At 38.7% G+C, this 27887-nt stretch overlaps 1 protein-coding gene across 1 annotated transcript in view; it reads left to right on the top strand.

The window, feature by feature from the left end:
• LOC132795252 (maternal protein pumilio) overlaps positions 1–26060 on the top strand; it is a 31002-nt gene extending 4942 nt beyond the window's left edge. Inside the window, exons 2-3 of the mRNA XM_060805871.1 lie at positions 12695–13518; positions 24005–26060. Coding sequence (XP_060661854.1) covers positions 12695–13518; positions 24005–25285 — 2105 coding nt within the window. The 3' untranslated portion in view covers positions 25286–26060. The remainder of the gene's footprint in view (positions 1–12694; positions 13519–24004) is intronic.
• The last annotated feature ends 1827 nt before the right edge of the window (positions 26061–27887 follow it).

Here is a 27887-nt window from a genome sequence, read left to right as displayed (position 1 = left end):
AAGTTTTAAGAGACGCCAACTGCAAATCGCCCAAAGTGTTTGCTCCATATTAATTTGAGTTATTTCTATGCTATTTATTTGAATTCTTCAGTATTTCTATTAAATTATTCAAAATACTTCAGTTTCGTTATATATGTGTTTAACGATTCTTAATAAATCTTTCCAAAAACCAACCCTCAACATTTTCTTATTATTTTTGCATTAATGATTTATTCCAAATTCCGAGAAATGCATTTTATAATATGGTTTGAAGACTTCGTTGATATTTTGTGATACTTTGAACTCAACAATTAAAAATATTTTCTAAAATCAACATTTTCATCAAATAATAACAATAAACTTTACTATAATTCCTAGTCTTAAAATGTATTTGGTTACTTCTAATAAACTTTCAAAACATCTTCTTTTCTTATGTTAATCCAGGATGTTAATCATCTTGCCATATTTGCAATGCTTTAATTGTATTTTTTAACTCCAGAAAATCTTTCTAGAATTGCTTTCTTTCACAATCCTTGCTTAAAATTATTAAAAACCTTTCTGTTATTACTTTTTTTTACAATCCTAACTTCAAAATATTGAAAATCATTCTGAAATTACTTGCTTTTTCAATTCATACTTAAAGCTATTGAAAAAAACATATTTTCAATGAATCATTGCCAACGTTTAATAAAATTTATGGTATTCTCAATTATTTAAATGAATTTCTTCAAAATTTAAAAATAGCATCCTAAATTTATTAAATTTCATAAAAATTTGCAATATTTTCAACCCCTTAAAAGGATTTTGAAATATCTTCAAACTATAAAAACTGCATTCGAAATTTATCAAATTAAAAAAAAAGAAACTTTAAAATGCATTTTTTAACTATTTTTACTCATTCTTAATTATTATAAATTCATATTAAATTCATTGTAACATAAAGTTTTTAAATTTCATTTATTTTGTAGATGCATTTGGCAATTCTTCAAAATCTATCTAAACAAATACATTTTCAATAGCGTTTCTCAACTTTTTAAAAATTCATTTAAATGCATTCATGAAATTCTAATACATAATTTTCCAACTCTTTTAGTGTACTTTTCAACTCTTTAAATATGTGCATCTATAAGTCTGCTAAGCCAATTTGTATTTCTTGCTGTTCAACACATTCAAAAGACTTATCTCGAAGAACCCTTTAAGCCTATTCAAAAGAGACACTTCAGTCTCTGCTCATTTCGTGTTCTTCCACTGAAGTTTTTACTATTGTTGACAATCTCTAATCCATTCACAATTTTCGTTTAATGCCATTATTCGATTATCTAGCAATTATGCTATACCTTCAGATGCCCATTCCAAAAATCTTTGCTCTAGCATCTGAAAATTTCGCCATAAATTCGCCATCCATCTGCCACGTGTGGCAGAAAATCAATCGCACCAATTTTGTGGCAAACAACAAAAGAGAAAAAAACCACAACAACAAGAATCTTGCAGAACGATAAACAGCAAAAACGAAAAAGAATAGGTGGAGATTAAAGATATTTTTCATGCGCTCTCAAGATGCATTTTGTGGACTTCCGAAACGTTTTCTCTGTGCGCATTTCCTGCCAAAATCGGACAATGGTAATTCGATAGTTTTTCGCACATTTTTGCCACAACATGTGAAAAACGTTGTAGTAAATTGAGAGTTTTTAATTTTTGCTTTTTTTGGGAGTTGGTAAATTGAGGAAAATTGAGGGAAAATTGGTATATCAAGTGTTAATTATGTGACAATGAGTCGACGAGAAAATTCGATGTAAACGAGACGCAAAAGTGAGGGAAAATAATATTCGGGGATGTGGTCAACAATTATTGTTCATAATAATAGTAATAATAATAATAATAATCGTTTTTTTTTTTAATTAGAGAAAAGTACAAATTCAGTTTAGAGTGAAAAGGCAAAAAGAGCAGCAGCAAAGCAAACAACCGAAACGTAAACAGAAATAGAGGAAAAAAAAAAGATACGATAATTTCCCGAAAAATGCATTTCCAACGAACTGCAACGAAAAGTGGCAGCAACTGCTGCATAAACACCCAATTTTTTCTCATTTTCAAATTGGGAAAAAGATGGATGGATGGAAGAAGAAGAGAGCCACCGCACAACATTGATGACAACAAGTGGCAAAAGCAAAGCGTCAGCGTCAGCGTCGAAAGGAGCTGCGACTCTCGAGTGCAACTGCTGCAAACCAATTGCCTGAACCTTGCCACTTGCCACTTGCCCCCGGCCGCTTCGCTCATGATCAGCCAAAGGCCAAAAGCCACTTCAGACTGCAGATTCAAACTCAAACTCAAACTCAGTCTCTGCTTCAGATTCAGATTCAGATTCGTCGTCGTCATTTTCTAGGAAGCACTCGACGCGCATTGCGTGTAAACAACTCGCTGAGAGTTTTCTACTCTTCTCTCTGTCTCTCTCTCTCTCTCTCTCTTTGTCTATCTATCTCTTTCGCTGTCTCACCCCTTTTTGTGGGCAAAATAGCTACAAGGCTAGTCAGCGCATCAGCGCGACCTTTAAGTGGCTTTGTTCCCATCCGATCTACGTAAAGAAACCAAATGAAATAAGAGAGAGAGACACAGAGAGAGAGAGAGAGAGAACCAAACAACAGACGATGAAAGACACTCTACAAAAGTCTCTCTAGACTCTAGACAATTTCTGCATGATTTGCATTTAAAAGCCTTGCTGCAAACACTGTCGCTGTCCAAGTGTCTGTCTGTTGGGAAAGTCTATATTGTACTGTATATAGCATAAATAGTAGTGACTGACTTGGCGATTGCCAAGAGCCAACTGCCAACTGCCAACTGCTAACTGCTAACTGGCAAATGCTTTTTAGCCAAATTGCGGCGCCACTTGAATGTGCAGCAACAGAGAAAAAAGAAAGAAAAGCAAAGCTGTGCAGCAAATTGCGTAGAACAAACGTTTAAAACAGTTAGCAAGTGAGTGGAAAGTCTTCAAATGATTTGCAGTTAAAGTTCTATTCTATAACATAAATAATGTTCAGGGAACAGTTTAAAGTATGCAATTGATAACTGAGAAATAAAAAAACAGTAGTAAAAGCATAAAGATATTCGATATTAAATATATTATTTTCAAAGAAAAAGTAATTTGATTTAAGCATTTAGTAGCAAACAAAAAAAAAAAACAAGAATTTAAAAACGATATATACAAACTTTTCATCAATAATGATAATAATGAAATGATAATGAATTACTATATGTATTTAAACTATTTTCAAAATAACCATTTTTTTATGAAAAGTCAAAAGGAGGAGCAAAAAAAAGTATGACAAAAGTAATTCGACTATTTTGTAATAATAAATTTCAATTAAAAGAGAAAAATTTAAAGCAAATAAGAATAAAATACGTTAATAGACTAATGCTGAAATATATAGAGAAAATAAATAAGGGAATTTCACTATTTTGGAATGATATATTTAAACAGGTTAAACCATCTTTTTTTTCTTTATTTGAAGTAATAACGAAATGGTAACAGAGATAGGTGGAAAGAACAATTTTTACTATCGAAAAGGCATTTAATTTATGTGCGAAAATGTAATTAAGATCAGCTAATTTGCTGGTATGCAAAATACAATACAATGATTCAAATTATAGTCTAATATTTCAGATACTTTAGCTATTAATTGAAAAACAAATGAACAAAGAGGCACTTGATACCAATGAATATGAATGTGAATATAAATGTGAATTCATATTCATCTTATCATTCATATAACGTTTTGTGTGCTTTATTATTTTGCTTTGGCCACCGCAAAGTTTTTGCAATTACCCCGACAAATTTTGGCACTTAAACTGCCGTTAATCTAATGAAATGCAAAAGAGAAAGAGAAAGAAGGGGGGCGAGAAAGAGATGGCAACACTTCGAGTAGCTCCCCAGGCAGCTTAAAAAACGAAGAGTGCGTGTGTGTGTGTGGCATTTTTTACAGCGCATTGCGTGCACAAATTGAATATTAAACGTGTTAATCTATTTTCGGGCAGCGCACAGCAAGTAGCACGCCCCTCTCCATCCCTCCTCCACCTCCTCCTCTTCATCGACTTTCTCCCTTTTTGCTGAAACTTTATTTTATTTGCCAAGCGCAATTTATTTTTGCCCGATCTTAAGCAGCGAGACAGCAGCAAAAGCCAAGTACCCTGTGTAGCCTTTAAAAAAGCGTTTGACTTTTTATTAATTTCCCTGTTGACAGCAATTTGCAACGCTACACGAATTTGTTACCACCAACAGCAAGTGTGTGTGTATGTGTGTGTGTGTGTGTGTGTGTGTGCGAGTGAGTCCTGTGTCCTGGGTCTGAATGTTATGTGTAACGAAACGGCCGACAAAACTTCCGCATGTGTTGATGGGTTAATAAATATTTGAACAAACACACACACACACACACACACACATGCACATTAAACGCCCTCCGGTTTTACACGTCTGTATGTGTGTGTGTATTTTTATATTTACCGCTATTTCCGTGCACCATTTGCAGTGTTGTAAAACGTTGCGCCCCGAAAAATGGACAGACCACAAAAGGGTTGTTGCTTGTTGCAAGTTAGTTGCCCATTTGAATGGCACGTTTCCCTGCCCAGAAGAGGAGAGGTGGGGAGCAGGATGAAGTGAGTTTGGCAAGCAGTTTTATAGCCAAATGAATTTTACACAAGCCCAAATACTACAGACAATTTGGCCTGGTTTGTGATTCGTTGCGGACACAACGTGCGCCACACATTGAATGTTAACTTCCACACTCTGAAATGACAAGAAGAAGAAGCGGGGAGGGGAAGGCCAACACACAAACTGTACTATATATTATCGATAAGTGCAAAGTGGACACTGGCTTTAAATTGGATCAAAATACGACACAAATGAAGCTCGCAAATGCGCAATGAAAATGAAGGCAAATTTAACGAAATGGTGCCTCGACCATATATGAGGCAAAAGGTACATTTATCGAAAATTAAATGTTATCGATAACAGCATCGATTATTGAAGATAAGCATGAAGTAACATGAACTATCGCTCGAAATGGCGCTTCAAGCAACTATAAGGCAAAAAGTACATTTATCGAAAATGAAATGTTATCGATAACAGTATCGATTATTGAAGACAAGCATGAAGTAAAGTGAACTAACGCTGGATACAATTTATTTGATGTTAAGCAACTTATTTAATGTTAAACAACTTATCATTTAGTGTTATCGATAATTTAAACTTTGCTAAAAATTACGATTATTGGTTATAGCTTGAAATTTTATTAAACTCAACTCAAATCGATAAATATCTAAGACTCCAAATGAAAATGGAAATAACACACTTCGTAGCCAATTACTTATGGCAATCGTTTAGTTAACTGTTATCGATAACAATAATTGAGTTATTGATTTAAATTTATCGATAACAATAGAATGAATCTAAGCTCCAGCAATAACTTTCATCACTAGCTTAAATTATCAAAGAGCTACGAAACAATTAAATATCATTAGAAGCACATCGCACCAAAAGCTATCGGAAACTTATCGATTAGCAATTTGAGACCCTCCTCCCCCCACTACGATTGCAATTCTGATTACCAATCAAGCGAACAACAACAACGCACAATTGAATGCCAAGCAAAGTCTAATTATATTAAAAAACGTAAAAAACGCGAAAATTGGAAAATGAGAAAATTGTTTGAGACGCTGCCCCTAAGCACCTGTCGTCGCCCTCTCCTCTCCTCGCCTCCCCACTCAACAACAAACTTCAACCTCAAGTGCATGGGCATATAAATAATTGAACAGCCGAAGAATGCGAAAGCCAAACGGCGATAAAGGAAAATGTGCAGGCGACAACAACAGCAACAACAACAAGAGAAAAGTGTGTGGAGGTGGATCGAGGGAACAGAAGAGAAGGGAAGGAAAGGGAAGGGGGAGGATTTAACTCACTAACTACCCAATTATTTCATTTAAGCTTCACTGCTTCACGGCGCAGTCGCCTCGAAATGGGGGGAAAAAAAGAAGAACGCAAAATGGCTGAAGAAATGCGAGCAAAACGAAAGCATGAAATACAATAAAAGAATGAGAGAAAAAGAAAAATACAGCAACAATAATAATAGCAACAACTACAACAATGCAAAGTTGGTGAAGCGGGGAGACAGGGAGGGGAGCGATGAATGCTTGCTGTAAGCAAATTTAAGCACAGCAGAAAATCAATGGCAAGAAAAAATCTTTGTGCTGCCAGCACAGCAAACGAGGCGAACAACGGCAACAATAATACCAACAATAACAACGACAATGGCAAACAGACGAAAAAAAATGGAATAAAAGTGAAATTGGAAAATAAGCGTAACACAAAACCCCGGGAAAAGTGAAGCTCGCGGGTTTTGCTCCAAACACAATCTCGCTTCTCCCCTCAGTTGTATCTGAAAACTGACTGTTGCCATATTATTGTATTGCCTGTTGTTGTTGTTGTTGTTGAGTGGCAAGTGGAGACAGGCAAAGCCATTTTACACTGAACACTGTTAATAATACCCTGAAAACTAAGTGCATGTAGGTGGCAACCCTAGGTAGTCATGAATATCAATAGAAACCTACAACACTTTACATTCGTAACTTGCATAAGAGGAGAGCTGACTAGAGTTGTGGTAATTAGTAAGCGCCATGGCAACCCTGCAACCCTATTATTAATAATATGTCAATTAGTATGTAGATACATACAAGTGACCACCCTAGACCGACAGACCTTGCATTAGAAAACTAAAATACACACATTTCTTTAATTAGTCAGTGCCATGTCAACCCTGCACATACTTAAACTTAACACGGTGAAAGGTGGCAACCCAGGCTGTCTAGAGTGCCACTGAAAAATCCTTCAAACACTTAACTTATCTCACTTATATACAATAGAAAGCAATACAATCTGACTTGGGAAGCGGTGGCAACCCTGTACAAACTTCAACTCAAAACTATTAAAGTTGTCAACCCAGGAAAGCTTAAAGTGTTAATAGCAAACATCCCCTGATCTTGAAACCCTTTAATTTTCAATAAAAAAAATACAATCTGTCCTAGCAAGTGGTGGCAACCCTGCACTCACTTTTCAACACATCAAATTACTAAAATACAGGAACATTTTCCAAATTCTCCTCCAACTTCTTCGTACAACATTAACTAGGCAATCAGAAACTTAACGTATTGCTGTACAATGACAACCCTAGACTCAACACACACACACATTCAATGCCCATTTACCAGCTAAATTGTTTGCAAATAAAAATTTTTGCCAAATTGCGAATAATCCTGGCATAGAGAAAGAAAACTAGAAAACTCGAGCGTGATCTAATAAGTGTAACATGACAACCCTGGACCCTACTTGAGCACAACTTTTGTTGCTGGCTATCAATCTCGCACCCAGCGTAACTTTTCCTCTACTACCAACTAAACGTTGCTCCCCAACCCAAACAACAACACAACACAAGAAAAAAGTTGCCAAAAAAGCAGAAAATTTCATTTTGTGTATCGCTCGCTCGCTCGCACTCGCACAAATGCGTAAGGGCCGGCGACCGCCATCTTGGAAAAACAACGGGATTGCCAAGAGCGTTTGCCGCCTGCCGCTTCGACGTACATATTTATTACAAGAACAAGAACGTCGGCGGCGACGGCGAACGGACAAGCAACAAATCGAGTTAACGAGCTAACGCAGCAGGGGGGCGGGGGCAAGGCAAGCCCGAAAAATTGTCTAACTCCCCATTCCCATTCGCATATTCCTCCCCACCACACACACACAGTTGCAAAAAAAAAAACAAAAGCAACCACCAAAGGCACCCCCGCGACAGGCAATGAATGTGGCAAATCAACCCCCAAAAAAGAACAGAACAACAACAACAGCAAACAAAATATAAAAAGGCAGCTTTTCGGGATTGTGTAACAAACTAACAACTTAACCACCCACCAACCCACCAGCAGCCTCAGCCTTCTTTGCCGTACCGCACCGTACCAAGAAGCAACGTCGAGAGCCACCCCCAGTAAAAGCCATTTGCCATTTTCCCCATTTTTCCTTTTGCCACTTTGCTTCTTCAACTTATTTACGTCTCCATTACAAATAATTGCGCGTCATATTGGCTCAGCTATACTTAGCTCCCAGTTACAAACCTGCCTGCCTTCTAGCCTCCCAGCAACCTCCCGCACTCTACACCCTCTAAAACCTGCCAACCTTCTACGACTGCTGTTGCAGCACCGCCGTCTCGACAAGTTTTTCGTGCTGCCAACTTTTTGTGCTTGGCGCAAATAAATACGCAGCAGCAGCGAGTAGCGAACAGCACACAAATGTGGCCCCATTTTCTGCCTAGACAGACATTGGCAACGCCCTCCGCCCCACCAGCCTCGGTTGTGTTGTGTGCCGTGTAAGTGTAAGTAGTAAATACGCTTGAGTATTATTAACGTAAATGCAAAATTGCCAATTTCGAGTGTATTTCCTGTCAACAGAAATTTCCCTTCATGGCGACTCTCCTCGTCTCATTCTTAAGGTATGCCAAAGGAAATAAAATTAAAAGCAAAAATATCGTTGAGAGGGAAGGCAACACACACACAGACGCAGCGAATCGCTAAAGAGAAACGTAGAAATGCGTCTGTTTTTTATGGCGTCTTATACTTTTTGTGCCCTCCTCTTGCTTTGCTCTAGTTGCGCTGGTTGCTTGGTGGCACCCATGCGACCCATTCGTGCCACATCGCGTTGTCTACGCAACGCCACCTTCCCAGTTTCCCAGCTTCCTAGCTTCCCAACTTCCTAGCTTCCCTTTGGCTTTTATTAATATGTCTGGCAATTTCAATTTGACTTTATTGGTAATTTTACATTTCGTCTTCCACTCTACTAAACGACTCGCAAACTAGGCGCAGCTTTGTGGCAAATTCGCGACAATCCTCTCTCTCTCTCTTTCTCTGTGTGTGTGTGTGGAGGCAAAAGTGGAGAACTGAATTTGTTGACTTGGCTGAAGGTTGTAAAGCTACTCGTAAATGTAATAGAGAACTTAGCGTGAGCGTCAGGCAATCAGACTCAATTCAATTGGCATGAAATGTAATGCTAAGCAAATCTTGTTATCGATAGTTATCGATCAATGAGATTTTGTAGAGTATTTTGCGTTGCCAACAACAGAAGAACAAGTTGAAAATATTTTAACTAGAATTATGCATTATTGATCATTTTTTGATTATAAAAATATCGATTGTCGCTAGCTAATTACTAAAAAGCCTAAAGTTATCGATTGATTTTCCCCGGCAATTCTTCGCTATTTCTTCGGTCCGATTGTTAAATGTATTAACTAGCAAATAGCTATCGATAACCGAACAAAGCAACAATCAGACTCAATTCAATTGGCATGAAATGTAATGCTAAGCAAATCTTGTTATCGATAGTTATCGATCAATGAGATTTTGTAGAGTTTCTAACAGGTATTTTGCGTTGCCAACAACAGAAGAACAAGTTGAAAATATTCTAACTAGAATTATGTAATATTGATAGTTTGATGATTATCCAAATATCGATTGTTATCGATAGTAAGTAAGCTAATTACTAAAAAGCATAAAGCCTAAAGTTATCGATTGATTTTCCCCGGCAATTCTTCGCTCTTTCTTCGGTCCGACTGTTAAATGCATTAACTAGCAAATAGCTATCGATAACCGAACAAAGTAACAATGAAATTGCTTAATTGAACAATTAATAGACGCACAATGGGCACATTCAAGTGGTCAGTAGCTGGCTATTAAGGCAAGGACGTCAATGCACATGGACCGAGTATAGATTACAGTTGTTGTCGGGCTGATGATGGGAGGCGAACTTCAATATCAAATTAATTTAGGCGGAAAATGAAACGAAATAATGCGAAAGCGAGGAAAACCCCTAATGTAAGGGAAATGTGAATGGGAATGGGAATACGAATGGGAATGCGAATGTGGTAAGGACAAGTAAAGACCGCAAAATATCGCATGACACGAAATCAAGCAAACTCATGGCGCCGATTCACTGACCAGCTATCCGTATATGTCCGTCTTTCGGTCTGTTCATTTGCCCAACTGTGTGTCTGAGCAACAAATTAAATTAGTAGCCCGAAAGTGGACGTTGCCCGTCGGACCGGATCGTATCTCGAGCTAGGCTGGCTAGGGAGAAAGGCAGAGTGAAAGAGGGACAAAGCAGAGACCCAACAGCAGTCAGCATTGAGGAACGAGCAACGAGCATCGACATCGATAGCTGACCAAAGTGGCTAACCGACCTCGCAACATCGCTTCCCCCTCTCCCCGCTCTCCCCTGTTCTCCTCTTCTCTCCTTTCCGTCGACCACTCGACACAAGTGGGCGGGCATCATTATTATTGCTATTTATAAGTGTGCTACGGACGGGGGCAGCAAACTGGACATTGGACAGCTGTCGTTGCTGCTGTTTTCTGTCTTCCCCCTCTACCCTGGCTAATTGTTAATTGATGTGTGTCTAATTATGCCGCCAAAGTAGCCAGGCAATAAAAACAATCACAGCCACATGACAAGAGCAACACGACAAGTGAACACTGCTCTCACTTCGTGACTTGAACCCCGCGGCCCTGTGTGTTGCCCTCTGCTTCTTTATTCTTCTCGTATTTTTTCCTCAATTTGTTTCTGTATCTTTTTTTCTCTTTTTTTTTGCCATGTGAGCAACAAGTGTTTGAGGCACTGTGTTGAGCCTATCACTTGCCACCATTTGACCAACACTTTTCTTCAGTCCATCTATCTATAGCATGCTGCTTGTCGCTTTGCTTGCTGAGTCAGAGATCATTGCTACTATTTTTAAACGACAGCGGGTACTTAACGATATAATATTTCAACTTGTCGATGACTAGTCATAGTCGCATTGTTTGCAATGTTATTTATGAATTTCGATTATTAAATTCAATTCATTAGCAACTCTTTCTAGTTCACATAAGTTAGTAAAGGACGGTAGTAGCTCTTTTTACCAGAGGATGTAATTTTCAAGAGTTGTTGCTGCTGCTTAAAAAATTAGTTTACATTTGTTGCAGGTTTTTCCAACAAATTAAATTAGTTGTAAAGTCAACTACAAAATAAACTTTGCTTGGTTTACCATATGCTGGTAGTAGCTGTTTTTTATCAGAAGGCTGCTTAAAATATTAATTGCTTCCTTTTGCGGCATATTTTTAGTGAATCTTAGTCAGCAACAGTTTCTAGTTTACTTCGGCTAACATTGTTTGCCATACCACAGACCGGTAGTATCTCATTTTAGCAGAGGGTCCAACGTTAGACGGTTGTTACTGCTGTTTAAAACGATAGTTTTGCGTTCGATACATATTTTTGTAATAATCAAAATTACTTATTGAGTCAGTAAATGTTTTTAGGTAACATAATTTACTTTGTCAAAGCAAAGCAGCAGCCTTACCGGAAGGCTCTAGTTTCAATAGCTATTTTACACATACTATATTCTCAATTTAAGTGATTTATTGTTATTGTTTTCAAAATGTAATACTAATAGCGAATTCTAGTCATTTAATTGCTACAATATTGCCTGTTCTATCTGTGCTACCTTCTTATCAAACAGCTTTACCACAAATGTTCATCTGATATTCCTATTCAACTTTAGTTGCGGCATTTTGGCAAACTCATTGCCTTGCCAAAAATAAAACCCTTTTATTGAACAAGTCGTAGTCAGCTGTGTGTGTGGAGTGTGAAGTGTGTGTGGTTCCGGAAACTAATTTCGCTTATGGTGAAAAGTGAGACCATCATTGTGCACACACACACACACACACACACAGATACACTCAAGTGAGACATATAATCACAATAGAACGCCCCATGCGACACGCCTAAGCCGATTCCCGTTTAATTTGAGACCAAAAACCCGAAAACCCAAAACAAAAAAAAAAATAAGAACTCGAGTAATAGAAATAGAGGAGAAAGGAAAAAAAAGGGCTAAACCACTTAACACCCTAACACCCTAATTGTCAAAACAAAGCGCACACGAACACGAAACTCAACACACACAGAGCACACATATATACACACACACACACACATACATAGTTGAATCCATCTTGCTGATTTCGTAGACACCACAAGCCAAGCACCTAGGCTCAGGTTCAGGTTGAGAGGTCGAGTGAAGAAAAGCCAAACAAAACAGTCTAAAGAAAATATTTTGTGGCAAATTTTCTGAGAAGCCGAAAGAGAACGAGAGAGAGAGAGAGAGAGGGAAATGTCGTGGAGGACTTAACCCTTCGTCTGACATTTGAATAAATCCTGGCAAGTTGTCAAAAATCTGCGCGTCGTTGAATGCGAGGCAAGCGAGCATGGAAAAATGTTTTTCAGCTGCGTCTCTCTTATCGTGTGCGAAAAAATCAAGCGACAGGGAAAAAAGTGTTTTGAATGGAAAATGCGACACAACACAAAAAGGTGGCGATGCAAAGGTTTTTTTTTCTACACTCGTATTTTTTTTTTGCATCTTGTAGTTACAAGGAGATGAGCTCGTATGTCGCTTATCGGTTGTCGGTTGTCGTGACATGCTGGCATTGTCAGGCATTTAAGGGGCAAATGGGATTGCAAATTGAGATTGAATGGCGGCGCCTCAACAAAAAACATCGTGTTGAACAAGCGCCAGGAATGCATGTTGCATGCCACCAACAAACAAACAAACAACAACAACAACAAAAAAAACTAAAACTCTTTTATCTGCTTTACTTCGATTTACAGAACAAGCTGCCGCACGTGGTCAGGAGTATGCCAGCAGTTTGGCCAATGCCAGCGGCGATGAGCAATCGCCCACAAAGTCAACGAGCGCCTCGAGCGCCGCAGCTGGCGCTGGCGCTGTGGATGCCACCACCAATGCCACACATCTCGGCTCCCCAACAGCCGTTGGCAGCAATGGCCAAGCGGCAGCAGCCACAGCCAGCAGCAATAGCATTAGCAGCAGTTCCGGCTCCGCTTCCGGTTCCGGCTCCGTTTCGGGCTCCACCAACAGTCGCTGCTCGCCCTCCTCCTCCTCCACCGCCTCCGCTCTGGCCCACGCCCAACAACAGCAGCAGCAGCAGCAGCAACAACAGCAGCAGCAACAGCAGAGCGGTCAACCATCGGCCCATCATCACGCCGCTTTGGCTGCCCATCAACATGCCGCAGCTGCTGCGGCAGCCGCTCATCATCATGCCGCCGCCGCTGCTGCGGTGCATCATGCCCATCACGCCCATGCCGCACACCACGCCCACGCTCACGCTCATGTCCATGGGCATGTGCATCATGCCCACGAAGCGGCTTTTCTGAGCGCCGCAAGTGCCGCAAGCGCTGCAGCCAATGGTCCCAATGGGCTCTTGGGCGCCCATGGCGGGGATGTGCTTGTCGGTCCGGGTGGACCTGGTGGACCCGGGGGCAAGAAGAAGAATAAGCGTCGGCATGGTCGCACCATCTTTACCAGCAGCCAGCTGGAGGAGCTGGAGAAGGCCTTCAAGGAGGCCCACTATCCGGATGTGAGTGCACGCGAGTTGCTCTCGATGAAGACGGGACTCGCTGAGGATCGCATACAGGTTAGTACAACAATGGAAAATTGAGTGCAAGCTCGAATCTGAGTTGAAATACGAGTTCCTTAGTCTAGGAACTAGTCCTACATTAAGCAATAGTGCAAATCCTAGTTTAAGTTACGTGTTTCTTCTCGATTTTTCATTATTTAACTCGGTTCAATTCCTACATCGGTTCCTTGTTAAATTTTTGGTGTAGCTCCTCCGGATCTCAATGAAATTCCTATTTCTAATTTTATTCTTAATTTAATTCCTAATCGAAGTCTCGGTTCAATTCCTACTCCGGTTCCTGGTTAAATTCTTGGTGCACTTTCTATTCCCACGGCTAGTTTTTATTTAATCTTAATGAAATTCCTGTTTCTAGTTCAAATCCTAATTTAATTCCTCGTCGAAGTCTTAGTTCAGCTCCCACTCTGGTTTAATTTCCAGTACAATAAATTCTCTTACCTTTAGTTCGATCTCTAGTCCAAGACCCAGTTTTATTCATATTAAAATTCCTATTCCCAGTTCATATCCTAGACAGATTCCTAACTCTGTTCTTAGTTTAATTCCTATTAAGGCTTCCTTTCCAGTTCCTATATCGATTCCTAGTCTGGATCTTGTTTCAGTTTTCAGTTTGATTCATACTCTGATTCCTAATACGTTTCTTAGTTTAATTCTTATTCTACCTACTTCCTAAATTGGTTTCAAGTTCAATTCCCGGTCAGTTTTCCTATTCCTGATTTCATTCCTTGTCGAGTTTCTAGTTGTCAGTGATTTCTTGTCTGATTGCTTATTCGGTTCCTAATTCCTAGCCCCGTTCCTAGTTTAATACTCAATCCGGTGTCTATTCCTATTCTACATTCGATTCCTAGATTAATTTCTACTTCGGTACCTATTCCAATTCGCTTCCTAGTTTAATTCCTAGCACCGTTTGCTGCTCCTATTTCAATTCCTTATACTACTTCTAGTTCGCTCCTTAGTTTAATTCCCAATCCAGCACCGATTACGATTCCTAGTTTCCCAGTTGATTCCCAGTCACGTCTCACTGCAGAGCCACGTACTGTGGCAGATTTCGAATGTGTCAAGTGGCAGGTCGCAAATGGAAGACGCGACAAATGGCGTCTCTGTTTGTTTGTTGGTTTTTTATTTTATGGCCGCTCGTAAAACTTCGTTGGCTGTTGACAGAGTTGACTCTTGTTTATGGCCGAAAGGATGAGCTGAGCTGAGCTGAGCTGAAGCAGAGGCAAATCAAAGGCAGATTTCGAATTGGTTGGGCTTTGGGACGCAGTCGCGTTGTTGCCACACTTGCTGCACACATAATGAGAAACGGCCGCACACTGATTACATAATTACGAGTGCACACACACACACACGCACATACTCTGAGATACTTGCCAGCAAAGGCAACAAAACACAACAAAACAAAACAAAACAGAAATGAAGTAAGAAAACGTGGCAAGCGGCACTCGCCGACACTCCACTCCAAATTGCAAATTGCAAGTTGCAAAATGCAAAAGAGGCGACGACGATCGACAATCGTTGAGCGTTGAACGTGCCACACATACACACACACACACACACACACAACGTGCAAACAAGCTGCGGCGGCATCATACCCAAATCTCTGACTGACTTTCGCACTTGCAACACTTTCAATGGCCATGCAACAGCATCGACAACGACAACGACAACGACACTTGGGGCAGAGCCATCCAGCCTATTGAATGCACTTGCCCCTTTCGCTTTCAAGCGAGAGAACAACCTTCAAGAGTTGCCCCAAACCACGATCAAAAAAAAAAAATGTGTTGACACTCGGTTAGGTGTTGAATTTCATATAAATATTGTAACACAATACGCAACGAGAGCGAAAGTCCTTAGCCGAAATTCACGAGACTTCAAAATTACTAATTTGTTATGAAAAAAAAAGACTTTGAAAATATATTCTCAAAGTTCTAACAGCAAATCAATTCATATTTCCTAAAGGAATCTTAGGAAATCGAAACTCAACTCAAATTACTTTTTTACAAATAAATATAAATATTGTTTGATAAAATATTATGTTGAAAAATAACTTACCATCGAAAGAAAACAAACTTAGTCAACATTAATAGAAACGATTTGCGTGAAAATGTTTGCGGAACATCCAAAGATGTAAGTGCAGAAAAATCTTTCTATAATACACAACTGAAGTTCTTCAAATCGAATCATATGAAATTAAAAAGAAGAGAGTCAACAATTAAATGAGCGAAACATTTTAATATATTTGTAATATATTTTATATTTAATTGAGAAAATCTTTGAAATTTCAATATTATTTTAAGAAGATAACAAATGCGTACACATAATAATAGCAATCGTATATTTCATTACATTATTATTATACTTAATATGCATTTATGTTAAAAGTTCCATAATTTAATATTATATTCAAATGCCTTTGAAACACTACTTGAAATGCTTTTAAATATACTCATTCCAATTGCGTGTTCCTTTGATAATTTCAAGGCACTCGCCCGCTTTCCACATAAATCCCATTGGGAAGCGCATTAATGAGGCACTTTTGGCATATGGGTTGCAATTGGATTGGATATCATGGCCAATTCTAATTCAATTTGGCAGCAGGCGGATGGGGATGAAGTGCATCCCCAATTGCAGACACTTGATAAGCCACAAGATGGCGCCGCAATGTGCAGCAGATAAAACGCCAGCTCAAGTGGAGCGTCGTTAAGGTGTGTGCGGAGGGAGGAGGGATGAGGGAGGAGAGAGGAGAGAGGAGCGGTGGGGAATGTGAAGAAGCGAAAGGGGAGCAACAGTCAAATCTCGTCAAATGGCTGACGTTGAGGTTTTGAAGATTGTCCAGTCTTAAGAAAAAAAATACAAATAAATGGGGGTGTCTGAATAAATGGAAGTTGAAAGGCTAGAGAGAGTGTAAGTATGTGTGTGTGTTTGTGTGTGTGTGTGCAAATCAAATTAACAAGCACAATTGGCTTTAAAAAAACGTAATACGCACAAGTAACTCGAATCACACACACATAGAATAACATTGAGTGAATGTCACACACACACACACACACACACACACAAACGCACGCACTTCAATTAAGTGCAAATATGGCGCAGTCAGCGCACAGCTTGAAAAAGCCAAAAGAGAGAGAGAGAGAGAGCGAGCTAGAGGATGCAAACTGAGAGCGAGGCTGGGCAGGACGGGGCGGGGCACGGGGTCTGGGCACTTGGTCTCTGTTTTCGGGCTGAGGCAATCATTAGCAACAGCACGACAAGCGACAAGGATACTACGAATCTGCATGTGAATCTCAATGTGAATGTGAATGTGAATGCGACGGCAACTCAACGATGAGTGCAATTTGCAATGGAAGAGCTGCTTGGCTGGCTGGCTGGTTGGCAGCGTGTGGTGTGTGGAGAGGAGAGGAGTAGCAGGCAAGGAGGTGGAGGCAAATGCGGCAGCCATGCAAAATTCATGCAGACAACTGCAACAACAACAACAAGAACAACAGCAACAACAGCAACGACTGCAAATCGAAGCCACCATTAAAAGTTCGCTCAGAGTTTTGGCTCTCGTTCTCTTCACTCTCTCACTCACTCACTCACTCACTCATTCTCTTGCTGCGTTACGCTCTCGTTGTAGTTGTTGTTGATTGTTTTTGGTTTTTTGCCTGCCGTTTTTAATTGCATTCCATTTTGTGTGTGTGTTCCGGTGTTGCGTGCGTATGTTTGTGAGTCTGCATTTGCGCCCCTTGTTCGAGTTCTTGTTGTTGTTGTTGTTGTTCTTGTTCTTGTTTTTGCTGCGGCGCTGTCAGCTTATTTTTGCAAAGAGCGAAGAAAGAAATATGGCTGGCCTGACTGAAGAACAGCAACATGTTCTTTTTCGCTCACTCACTCGCCCGCATATGCATGCACACACAACAGCTCTCTCGCCGTTTAACTGAGAGCGAAGAGAGAGAGAGAGATCTAAAAGAGAGCAAGCTTTGGCAGCAGTCGAAAAAGTTTTGTTGTGCCGCCTGCTGTCTGTCAAAAGTCAACACAGGCGACACAGTCGCCATTAGCTAACATAACTTGCTAATGAGTGTGTTTGCTTCTGTTTTTGTTGTCGCCTGCGCACAACTTGTGCATGCGTGCGTGCGACAAGGATGCAAACACACTATACTGCTTTTGGCTTTGCTAATATTGCAATTGCAATTGGCTGGCGTTTCGTTTGTTTTTCCCTTTGTTGTTTTTTCTCTTTGCTAATTTCAGTACAAATACAATTTTTTAAGTGTGCACCCAAAAACAAAAAAAAAAGCACAATACAAAGCCCTCTTCTAACCAGTTTCGCTTAATTTCTTAAGCGGGTTGCAAATACACAAAAAAAAAATCATCATCATCATCATCGCCGTAATAAAACAAAAAGCAATGCATTAAAACACATTCAGTGCAGTGCACTCAACCGCCTGTTGCAATTGCAATTGTTCAAGGAAATCTAACAAAAAAAAAAAAAAGAGGAAATCGACAAAATCGCTGAAGCACCCAATAAGCTGGATTACTTTTCGATTCATGCAAAAGAACTCCATTGAAATCGATATGACACAAAAATACAATAAACGAAAAAAAAGAACTCGACAAATTACAGCTTTAGGAGAAGAAACTGTTAGAGTGCAGCTCTTCCTCTTCCTCACGCTCTCCCCGTCTCTTTCTGGCCGCGCTTTCTAAGTGTAACAATAATTTTTTTTTTGCTTTGCATAATTTTCAGTGCTCAGCCTCATTTGCACATTAATTATACACTTTACAATGTCCCTCTCTTCTCTCTCTCTCTCTCTCCCTCTCTCCCTGTTTTTTTCTTTTCTCTTGCTGCGTTTTTAATGAGCTGTTAATACACACACACACACACACATACACACATTGTACTGTTAAAAATGATTATGCATAATTATGTAATTAACATTTAAACAAAAGAGGTTATGTCTATGAAACAAAAGCATTACACAAATTGCTATTTGCATTTTTGCCCATTGCACATCATTAAAAAAAATTATGAAAATTATATTGCAGTCAAATCGCCCTAAAATCGGGCAAAGCAACTCGACTTTAACAATACACTGCATTCTAGAATTTGTTGTACATTTATTAAGGATCGTAATATAAAATTCCTCATTTATAACTCTGATATTTCAGCCGATTTCAATACGTTTCATTCGTTTTGTAAATGTTGATATAAAAGAAGATTATTATTATTTTATTTTTTTTTTTTTTTTAATTTTTCTTTTCATATTTTGAATTAGTTGAAATTATATATTTTGAGCTTAGGATCAAAACATTCCCGTTATTATTTTGAATACTTTATAATATTTGTTTTGATAGATTGTTTTGTGTATTGAAATTTAAATATATCATTGAAGACTTATCAATGGATAGGTAGATATCAATAGATAGAAAAATGTATAATATTAGAATATATTGTCTAAAGATAAATTTGAAATATAGTACGTATATATTATAATATATGTACATATGTACATATCTAAGATATATTATTTATATATTACTATATAACACTTCTTTTTTGCCATTAATAAGTAAAGTTGTCATTTATGTATTCAAATTTCAATAAACAGAAAAATCTATAAGAATATTGTAATATAATTTTATAATAATATTATCCATTATAATAATATATCAACATCTATAGTTTTTTATTAAATTTTAATTTTTTAAATAGACAGAGAAATCTTTAAATTTACTATCAATATTTCTAATAATCATTTCAGATTCTTAAATACTAATTATTATCCTTAAACATAATATTGTATATATAGTATTTTATAATAATAATAATGCATAAGCTTAAGAATTTTTATGCATTGTTCTTGCTATAAATGAAATCGTAAAAATGATTAGTATAGATTTTTCTTTCTTTTCTCTTTTAATACCACAATGATAATAATTCTAAAAGCGTTTGCTTCGATCTGTCCATCAAATTTCTTCACTACAACTTTTATTATATTATATATTATAATACAGTATATAATTCAGTTAGTTGTATTTTGAATACAGATGAAAGATATAATAATATGATTATTACACGCAATTGAATTGAATTTTTTTTTTTGATGTGCATAATTACAAAGTATCGCATTAAATGAGAAAAAATAGCACATTAAATGTGCAAATGTGTTGCGCGTGCCACACTTGTTAGCATTTTTCCACTAGTCAGTGCCACACCCCCTTCTCTATCTCACCGCCCCCAAAAAAAAAAAACGAAGAATTGTGAACTAGTCGAATTTTAAAAAGTCATTTATCAACGCATTAACAACGCTGATTGAGTTTAACCCCGCCTCAAATCCGTGAGTAAAGGTCCGCAGAGGGGTGAGGTTGGGAAAAAGAGACAATGAGTGGAGAGAGGGGGAAGGGAAGAGGGAAGAGGGGTGTGTTAAGTGTTGTCAACTCAAGCAGATTTAATTTGCCATGTTTGTTGCCCGATCTCAAGTGCAACAACAAACAAACTAAGCAACTGTAAATGCAAATGTTGACATCACACCAGCATCTCCTCCCCCCCCTCTCCCCCTGCTGTCACCCACAGAACCCCTTTTGGTTGCCACAAAACTTGCCGCGTGGCAAGCACACAAATTGTAAGCGACCGCCGCGGCGACTTGGATTTTTATGGTCCACGGAGAATTGCGGCACATGCCGCACAACAACTACAGAAAGAGAGAGAATGAGTGTGCGAGAGAGAGAGAGAGAGAGAGAGCGTGTTGGCAAGTGTAGCACACGCAACCCTGGGAACAAAAGCAAAAACAGAACACTGTGAACTTTTATCGCAACAGAAGATTAAGTTGTCCCCAGAGAGAAGAAGACACAATCATACCCCCCGCTCCCCTCTCCCTCCGCACCGCCCCGTTGCCGAAGCCTCTTCAGTTGTCTGTGAAATTGAAAATTGACCGTTTAATGTTGAGAGTTGAGTTGAGTTGAGTTGAGTTGAGGAAATGCGGCTGGCAACATTTCGTGGCACTAATAAGTACTCGAAAATCAGCGCGTGGCATTAGAGGAGAAGTGAGTGGGAGAGGGGCAGGAGGGGGGAGTGGCAAGGATGCGACGCCAGTTTGTCAAGGACTCAGAAGGATGTCTGCGTGACAAGTGTTTGTGCTGCGAGTAAATCCCCGCTTTGTATTTGTGCTCATCTTGTTCTTGTTGTTGTTGCATTTAATTTAATTAGTTTTGGCCGCTTTGCTGCATTCATACTCAGCTCCTTTCTCACCCCTCTCCCCCTTCCGATTTATGCACTAATGAAATTGCCACAACAACAATTTTCGACAGTTTCTCCGTGTAATCCCTGAGGAAACAGCAGCAGAAAAAAACGAGTAGAGAAAAGTTGTTCAACTCATTTCCAAATTTCTATATTTGTAGTTGCATAAAAAAACGTATTTATTTATATTTTTAATCAAATATATTTATATTCGCATCGAAATATATTCATTAATTGCTGTCAACTCTAACATTATAATACACTAATTGAGCAATTAAGAATTATGATTTATTTCTGTTGCTAACTAAAGTCAAGAATAAAGTCTGCAATCAAGATTGTTTGATGTGAAAATTAAAACACGAAGCTTTATACTTAAATCAAATTAAAAATTCTAGATTGCCCATTCTCGAAATTGAAGATTATAGTTTTGTTTTATAATAAGTTTTGAAAAATCTCAAAATTTAACCAAGAAGGAAAAGTATTGAATAAACGTTCTAATATTCAAATTTTTTAAAATATACACACAAAAAAGTAGTCTTAACTGTGGCACAACATTTCAATGGTTAAAAGTTTTTTCCATTCTCATGATTTAAGTTTAAATCATTTTGAAATTAAAACAAAATTATATTCTTCTTGTATTCTGCTAAGAAATGACTCGAAATTTGTATAGAATTCAATTTGAAATTGTTTATATAAAAGTAATTTAGTTGCCAACTTTTTTATACAAAAAAGTTAATTGTGCAATTAACGACAATATGCTATAAAAAGAGCTGCAGGTTAGAAAGAATTTTCTTCGATTTATAGCAAACTTATTGCACAATTTTTATACCCGCTACCCATAGGGTAGAAGGGTATTATAACTTTATGCCGGCAGGAAATGTATGTAACAGATAAAAGGAGGCATCTCCGACCCTATAAAGTATATATATTCTTGATCAGCGTCAACAGCCGAGACAATATAGCCATGTCCGTCTGTCCGTCTGTGTGTCTGTGTGTCTGTCCGTCCGTCCGTATGAACACCTAGATCTCAGAGACTATAAGAGATAGAGCTATAATTTTTTTTCGACAGCATTTGTTATGTTTGCACGCAGATCAAGTTTGTTTCAAATTTTTGCCACACCCACTTCCGCCCTCGTAAATCAAAAAAATCGAATAACAAGCGTAATTTTAAAGCTAGAATTGCGAATTTTGTTATATACAATAATAAGTATAGTATTTATGATTCCGATCAGATAAAAATTGTCGAAGTTATTAAAGAAATATTTTTGTATGGGCAAAAATACTAACTTACTAGGGGTCTTTGGCCGACAATCTGGTATATTGTGCCGTCTATGGTATATTTTGAATGCGGTACTATATCGATATACTAAATATACCATTTGGTATATTTTTAGTATTTTTAGTATATTTGGTATATTTTAATAATAATACCCCAAAATATATTTTTAGTATTTTTGTAACATAATTGGTATGTTTTGAGAATAATACCGCAAAATATATTGCTTTTATTCAAAATGGGTAGCGGGTATCTCACAGTCGAGCACACTCGACTGTAGCCTTCTTACTTGTTGTATAATAAAATTATAGAACAGTTTCTTCATGTTGTGCACAAATTAAAGACTTTCAAGTGGGAAAAACTCAGTGATTAAAAAGAAACACATGTGATGTATCGATTATTGGAGAGCGAAAAAGAAATTTATGTGAAATGTGAAGTGTAAGTCAATGCCCAATTAAAATGTCAGTGAAAATGGGCACTTTCGCTCTTTATTTCTCTTTGTTTTTTTGCTGGCATTAATTGCGGTTCACTTTCATCATTATTTTCCACATTTGCGCTCATTTTGCATTTCGCTTTTGGGTTTTCACATTGCAATGCACATAAGAAGAAACAACAACAAAAACACAATATCAAGCAAAACTCAAGTGAAGAGGAAGTTCAAATAAAAAAAAAAAAAAAAAAAAAGAGAAATTCAAGAAGCGAAGCGAATGCTGCAGAAATAATATTTCGAGTATTTTGAACATTTAACTTTTTGCTTCACTCTCCAAAAATGAATTTATTTTCTATTCTTATTCAGTCTGCAAACAAAAAACTCGATACTTTTTGAGGATTATAAATCTCTTTATATTTTTTTATTGAATTTTATTACATTCGAAATAACTGTAGTAATAACTATCAATAGCAAGCTACAGACTTGAATTTTACGATTTAAAGACATGGAAATGTACACAAATCGCAAAAGATTTAAATCTACAGGGTATCTGCTAGCAATTTTGTGCGAGTTTTCTTCAATTCGATCCTCTTAAAGTGAGCTTGAAACTAGCTTTTATTTTAAGAAATTGAGTGAGTTAACTTCAAAAACCAAAAGCACATTTAAGTTATGTAGTTGTCGATTTAGTCTAAATTTACAGGGTATTATCAATCACAGCTTTTATTATTATTATTGTAATAAACTGTTTGAGTTGGCTTAATATGTTTATAAATTGTTTGCACTGTCTTTGCAACCAAATAAATTGAAGTCTATAGCCTTAGCTTGATTTGTAGCTCTCGTTATTTAACTTTACAGGGTATTCTCTAGCACATCAAGCAGTATATGGTTTATAAATTGATTGAACTGAGTTGGAAAACCAAACAATCATTATTTTGTAGCACATCAAACATTATACCATTGCCAAACAATTAACCTATGCTAGTTTTCAACTGAACTTAACTTAACAGGGTATTCTCTAGCTCACACTTTACTCACTCTCCCACTCTCCCTGTCTCTCTCTCTCTCTCCCCTTGAATGTACAGGGTGTTAAGTAGCACATCACACATTATCTTTAAATTATAAATGAATTGCGTTGACTTCGCAGTCCAAAGTAAATTTAAATATGCAACCTAAGCTACTCAACTTTCTCTAGCTCACACTTTACTCACTCTCCCTGTCTCTCTCTCTCTCTCTCTCCCATTAAATTTACAGGGTATTAAGTAGCACATCAGATATTATCTTCAAATTATAAAAGTAAATTTAAGTATGTAACTTAAGCTAGCTTTCTATTTATTGCTACTCAACTTTACAGGATATTCTCAAGCACACTTTACTCTCTCCCTGTCTCTCTCTCTTCCCTTAAATGTACAGGGTGTTAAGTAGCACATCAGACAGTATCTTTAAGTTATAAATGCATTGCGTTGAAAGTAAATTTAAGTATGCAACCTAAGCTACTCAACTTTATAGGATATTCTCAAGCACACACTTTACTCACTCTCCCTTTCTCTCTCTCTGTCTCTCTCTCTCTCTTCAGGTGTGGTACCAGAACCGTCGAGCCAAGTGGCGCAAGACAGAAAAGTGCTGGGGCCACAGCACAAAGATGGCCGAATACGGACTCTACGGCGCAATGGTTCGTCACTCGCTGCCGCTGCCGGAGACGATCATCAAGTCGGCGAAGGAGGACGAATCGGTGGCGCCGTGGCTGCTGGGGATGCACAAGAAATCGCTGGAGGCAGCCGAGCTGCTGAAGAGCGACGAAAGCGATCGCGAGACACCGACGTCGGATGACACAAACACCTCGTATTCCGCTGGCAGCACACACAACTCGCCCATCTCGAGCTTCTCGATATCGCGTCTCCTGTTCGACGCTCCGCCGCCGCCGAGCGCGGGTGTTGGTGTTGGTGGCACAGGCGTGGGGGCCGGGGGCAAGCAGAGCAAACACGCTCAGGCGCATGCAGCGGCTGCTCACGCCCACGCCCATGCCCATGCGCACGCCCACATTGCGGCAGCGAATGCTGCAGCTGCAGCTGCGGCAGCTGCTGCCCATCATCATCATCATGGCGATGCGGCTGCAGCGGCTGCCGCTGCCGCAGCGATGCATGCCTCAAGCATTGGCGGGGGGCATCATCATGGCGCGGGGCATCATCATGGCGGGGGGCATCATCATGGCGGACATGGAGCGACGGCGACGCCGCAACAGCATCAACACCATCCATACAATCAGCAACAGCATCTGCATCACTTGCAACAGTTGCAACAGCAGCAGCAACAGCAGCAACAGCAGCAACAGCAACAACAACAGCAGCAGCAACAGCAGCAGCAACAACAGCAGCAGCAGCAACTGGAGAGGCAGCAACATGCGGCAGCGTTGCACTTGCATCATCATCATCATCATGGCAACACGGCGGCGGGTTACGCTGAGGCAGCGGTTGCTGCAGCTGCGGCTGCTGCCGCTGTGGCTGCCGCAGCGAATGCGCAACGCAATGCGGCAGCTGCGGCCGCTGTTGCTGTTGCAGCAGCCGAGCTCGAGCTGGACGACGATGAGGATGAGGAGATGTTGCTCGACAAGGATTGCGATGTGGATGCCGATGTCGAGGCTGACATCGATGGTGATGCGGATGTGGATGCGGATGTGGATGCAGATGATGTGGAGCACGATAACGATAACGATAACGTTAACAACGATGTGGATGCCGATGGCGATATCGATATCTGCGACGATGAAGACGAACAACAACAACAACATTTGCTGCTCAAGGTGAAGCAGGAGCAAGCGGCTGCAGCTGGAGGCGCCACCGATTGTGGCAGCAGATGAAACATGTACATCGACGTCTTGTTCTAAGCAAAGCAGACAACGAAGCACACACACACACACACACCCATACACACACACCAACACACACACGTATTTATTGGAGCGATGCAAAATGCGGCAATGATTAATTTCTAAGGCATAAAATAAATTAATGAACACACATCGTAAACGTTAATGTAATCAACATTTTTTTTCATACACCTAAGGCACCTAATTACCAACAACAACAACAACAAAAATGACACCCCAAAATGCGAAATTTTTTTTTTTTTTCGACAACTTGTAAATATTAAATTATTTTGAGAGGAACAAAAAATATATATGCTAAATGTGATTTAATTTAGTTTTCATGCAAAACAAAAAACAAAACAAACAAAAACGAAATGAAAATGAAAAAAAGGCTTTTTATCATTTAAGATACAATTTTTTTTTTTAAAACAATTTTTTTTTTCGATGTCTCTTCCAATTGAATTTTGTTTGTGTCGTCCTTAAAGTCCTCGTAATTTAATTAGATTTATCGCATATATAAATATATACATATATCTATAAATAATGATAACAAATTAATCTGTTTTTTTTTTTGCCAAGATTAAAATAAATGTAAATAGCGCACATCACGAAATCAAATCGAATAGAAAGGTAAAAAAAAAAAATAAAAGGGAAAGAATGCAAGAGTAAACAGTAAAAAATGAGCGAAGGAGACACATTTCAATGCATTACATATTTCATTACGAATTACATTAAACAAAATAAAGAAAAATACAAAAAAAAAAAACTACAAAAGAAAACACTGCAATCAATGACCGACATTTAACATGAACTTAGTTAATAGATTCACACACACACACACACACACAATTGTAACAAAATTTAATTCGCTGTTTTTCCCCCTTTATTGATTGTGCAACAAACAAAGTGCAGATATACCTTACATATATGCAAAGTTAGATGAAATAAAATGGATGACATAAATACATATACCTAAAATGTGTGTTCCAATCTTTACGCTTGCAATTTGAAAAATTTGAATTCAGTGTTTGAATTTGGCGGCACATTTATGTATAACAGCACTGCAGCGCCATCTACATGTCGAAACTATTCCGACAGTCTGGCAGCCCGACAGCCATATGCGAAGTGAAACTAGTACAATGCTGAACAAACAGACGGCGCATGCTCTGCTTGGAGTAAGGTTGCGTGCGCAAAGCATAGATGGCGCTAGTAAATTACGACATGTGCACACATATTTGCTTAATAGAAAAGGCTGTGAATAAATATTAAATCCAGTCGATTATGATATTTTCTTCGCAATTTATGTTTTTTTGTAACAATTTATCATTCCCGATTGTATATTTAAAAGTGGCATTCTGGTCGCTGCGCCTGAAAGTATGTCACATATAACAGTATTGTAGTTGCACACAGCTGACGCTTTACAAATGCGATTAGTACAGACCAAAGTGAATAGGTGGCGCCAATTGTCGATTTGTTAATAGAAAGTGCCGCAGCGATTTTCATACACAAAGTGAGACATGAGTTGGCGCTGTACGTTGAGATGCGCGTCGAATGTCGCGAACCCTTGTGTAAAGCTTATGCATGCCGGGTTCGAGTCACGCGCCGACAAAACTCTGCTCCAAACCGAAAGTTGTGAATTTTTAATTAAATTGGTCATGCCACAGCCAATTTAATGATTATGAACAATTATTTCAAAAATTATATAAAGTAATATTAATAAAACAAAAATACCCCTTATCGCCACGCGCCTCCTTTGCTTAACAATACTGCAAGTAGGTGTGCCAATGATTACTTAAGGAGGGGAGAGAAGAGTATTCTCGGAAGGAAGCCAGGAAAAGTCGTTGAATGATAAAATCTTTCTAGACTCTTGGTGCCAATAAGATGAGAAACAAAATATTACTTTTTGCCAGTTTTTCAGTTTTCTGTATTTTGTTTTTTAGCCACCCCACCCACTTCCCTCCGCTGTGTCGAAAACTTTAGCGTATTCTGCCCGCGGGTTAATAATACACTCTTGTGGTTTATTTTTGTTATTGCTGTTTGCTGCTTGTCATGGTTTTTAATGTTTAGCAAACAACCTTGAAAAACTGAACGAGAATAAAATATAAATATAGTAAAATAGAATAAAAGCGCTCCGAGTGTCATTTTCATTTGTTGACTTTGGCAAAATAGCGCATAAATCAAATTTGCCGTTTGCCGTTGTCGGACGCGTCTCTCTCTCTCTCTCTCTCTCTCACGATGCCCCACTGACCCCCACCCCGCTGACCTACGATCCCACTTCGATGGCGATGCCGTCGCGGCCAAGGCCCAAGCAGAAGAGGGAAGGGGAAGGGAAGGGGGAAGGGATTGATGTGCGATACTTCCGCAGCTGCTGACGCACTCTAGCTATATAGCTATGCTATAGCTTTGGCTACTTATAGATCGAATATCTATAGAAATGCAGTCAAAGCTCGCTACGATGTTCTTTTCAACAATATTTTCAAATACGAAACAAAAAAATGACTTAAAAGAAACCAACAAAATACAAGAATACATAAATCAGGTATCATGTAAATAAAAACAAAACCTAGAAAAGCTTTAAAAACAATAACTTTAA

This window comes from Drosophila nasuta, chromosome X, assembly GCF_023558535.2.
Source record: "Drosophila nasuta strain 15112-1781.00 chromosome X, ASM2355853v1, whole genome shotgun sequence".
NCBI lineage: Eukaryota > Metazoa > Arthropoda > Insecta > Diptera > Drosophilidae > Drosophila > Drosophila nasuta.
Note: the sequence above shows the minus strand (reverse complement) of the source record. Positions and strands in the feature narration are given on the sequence as shown.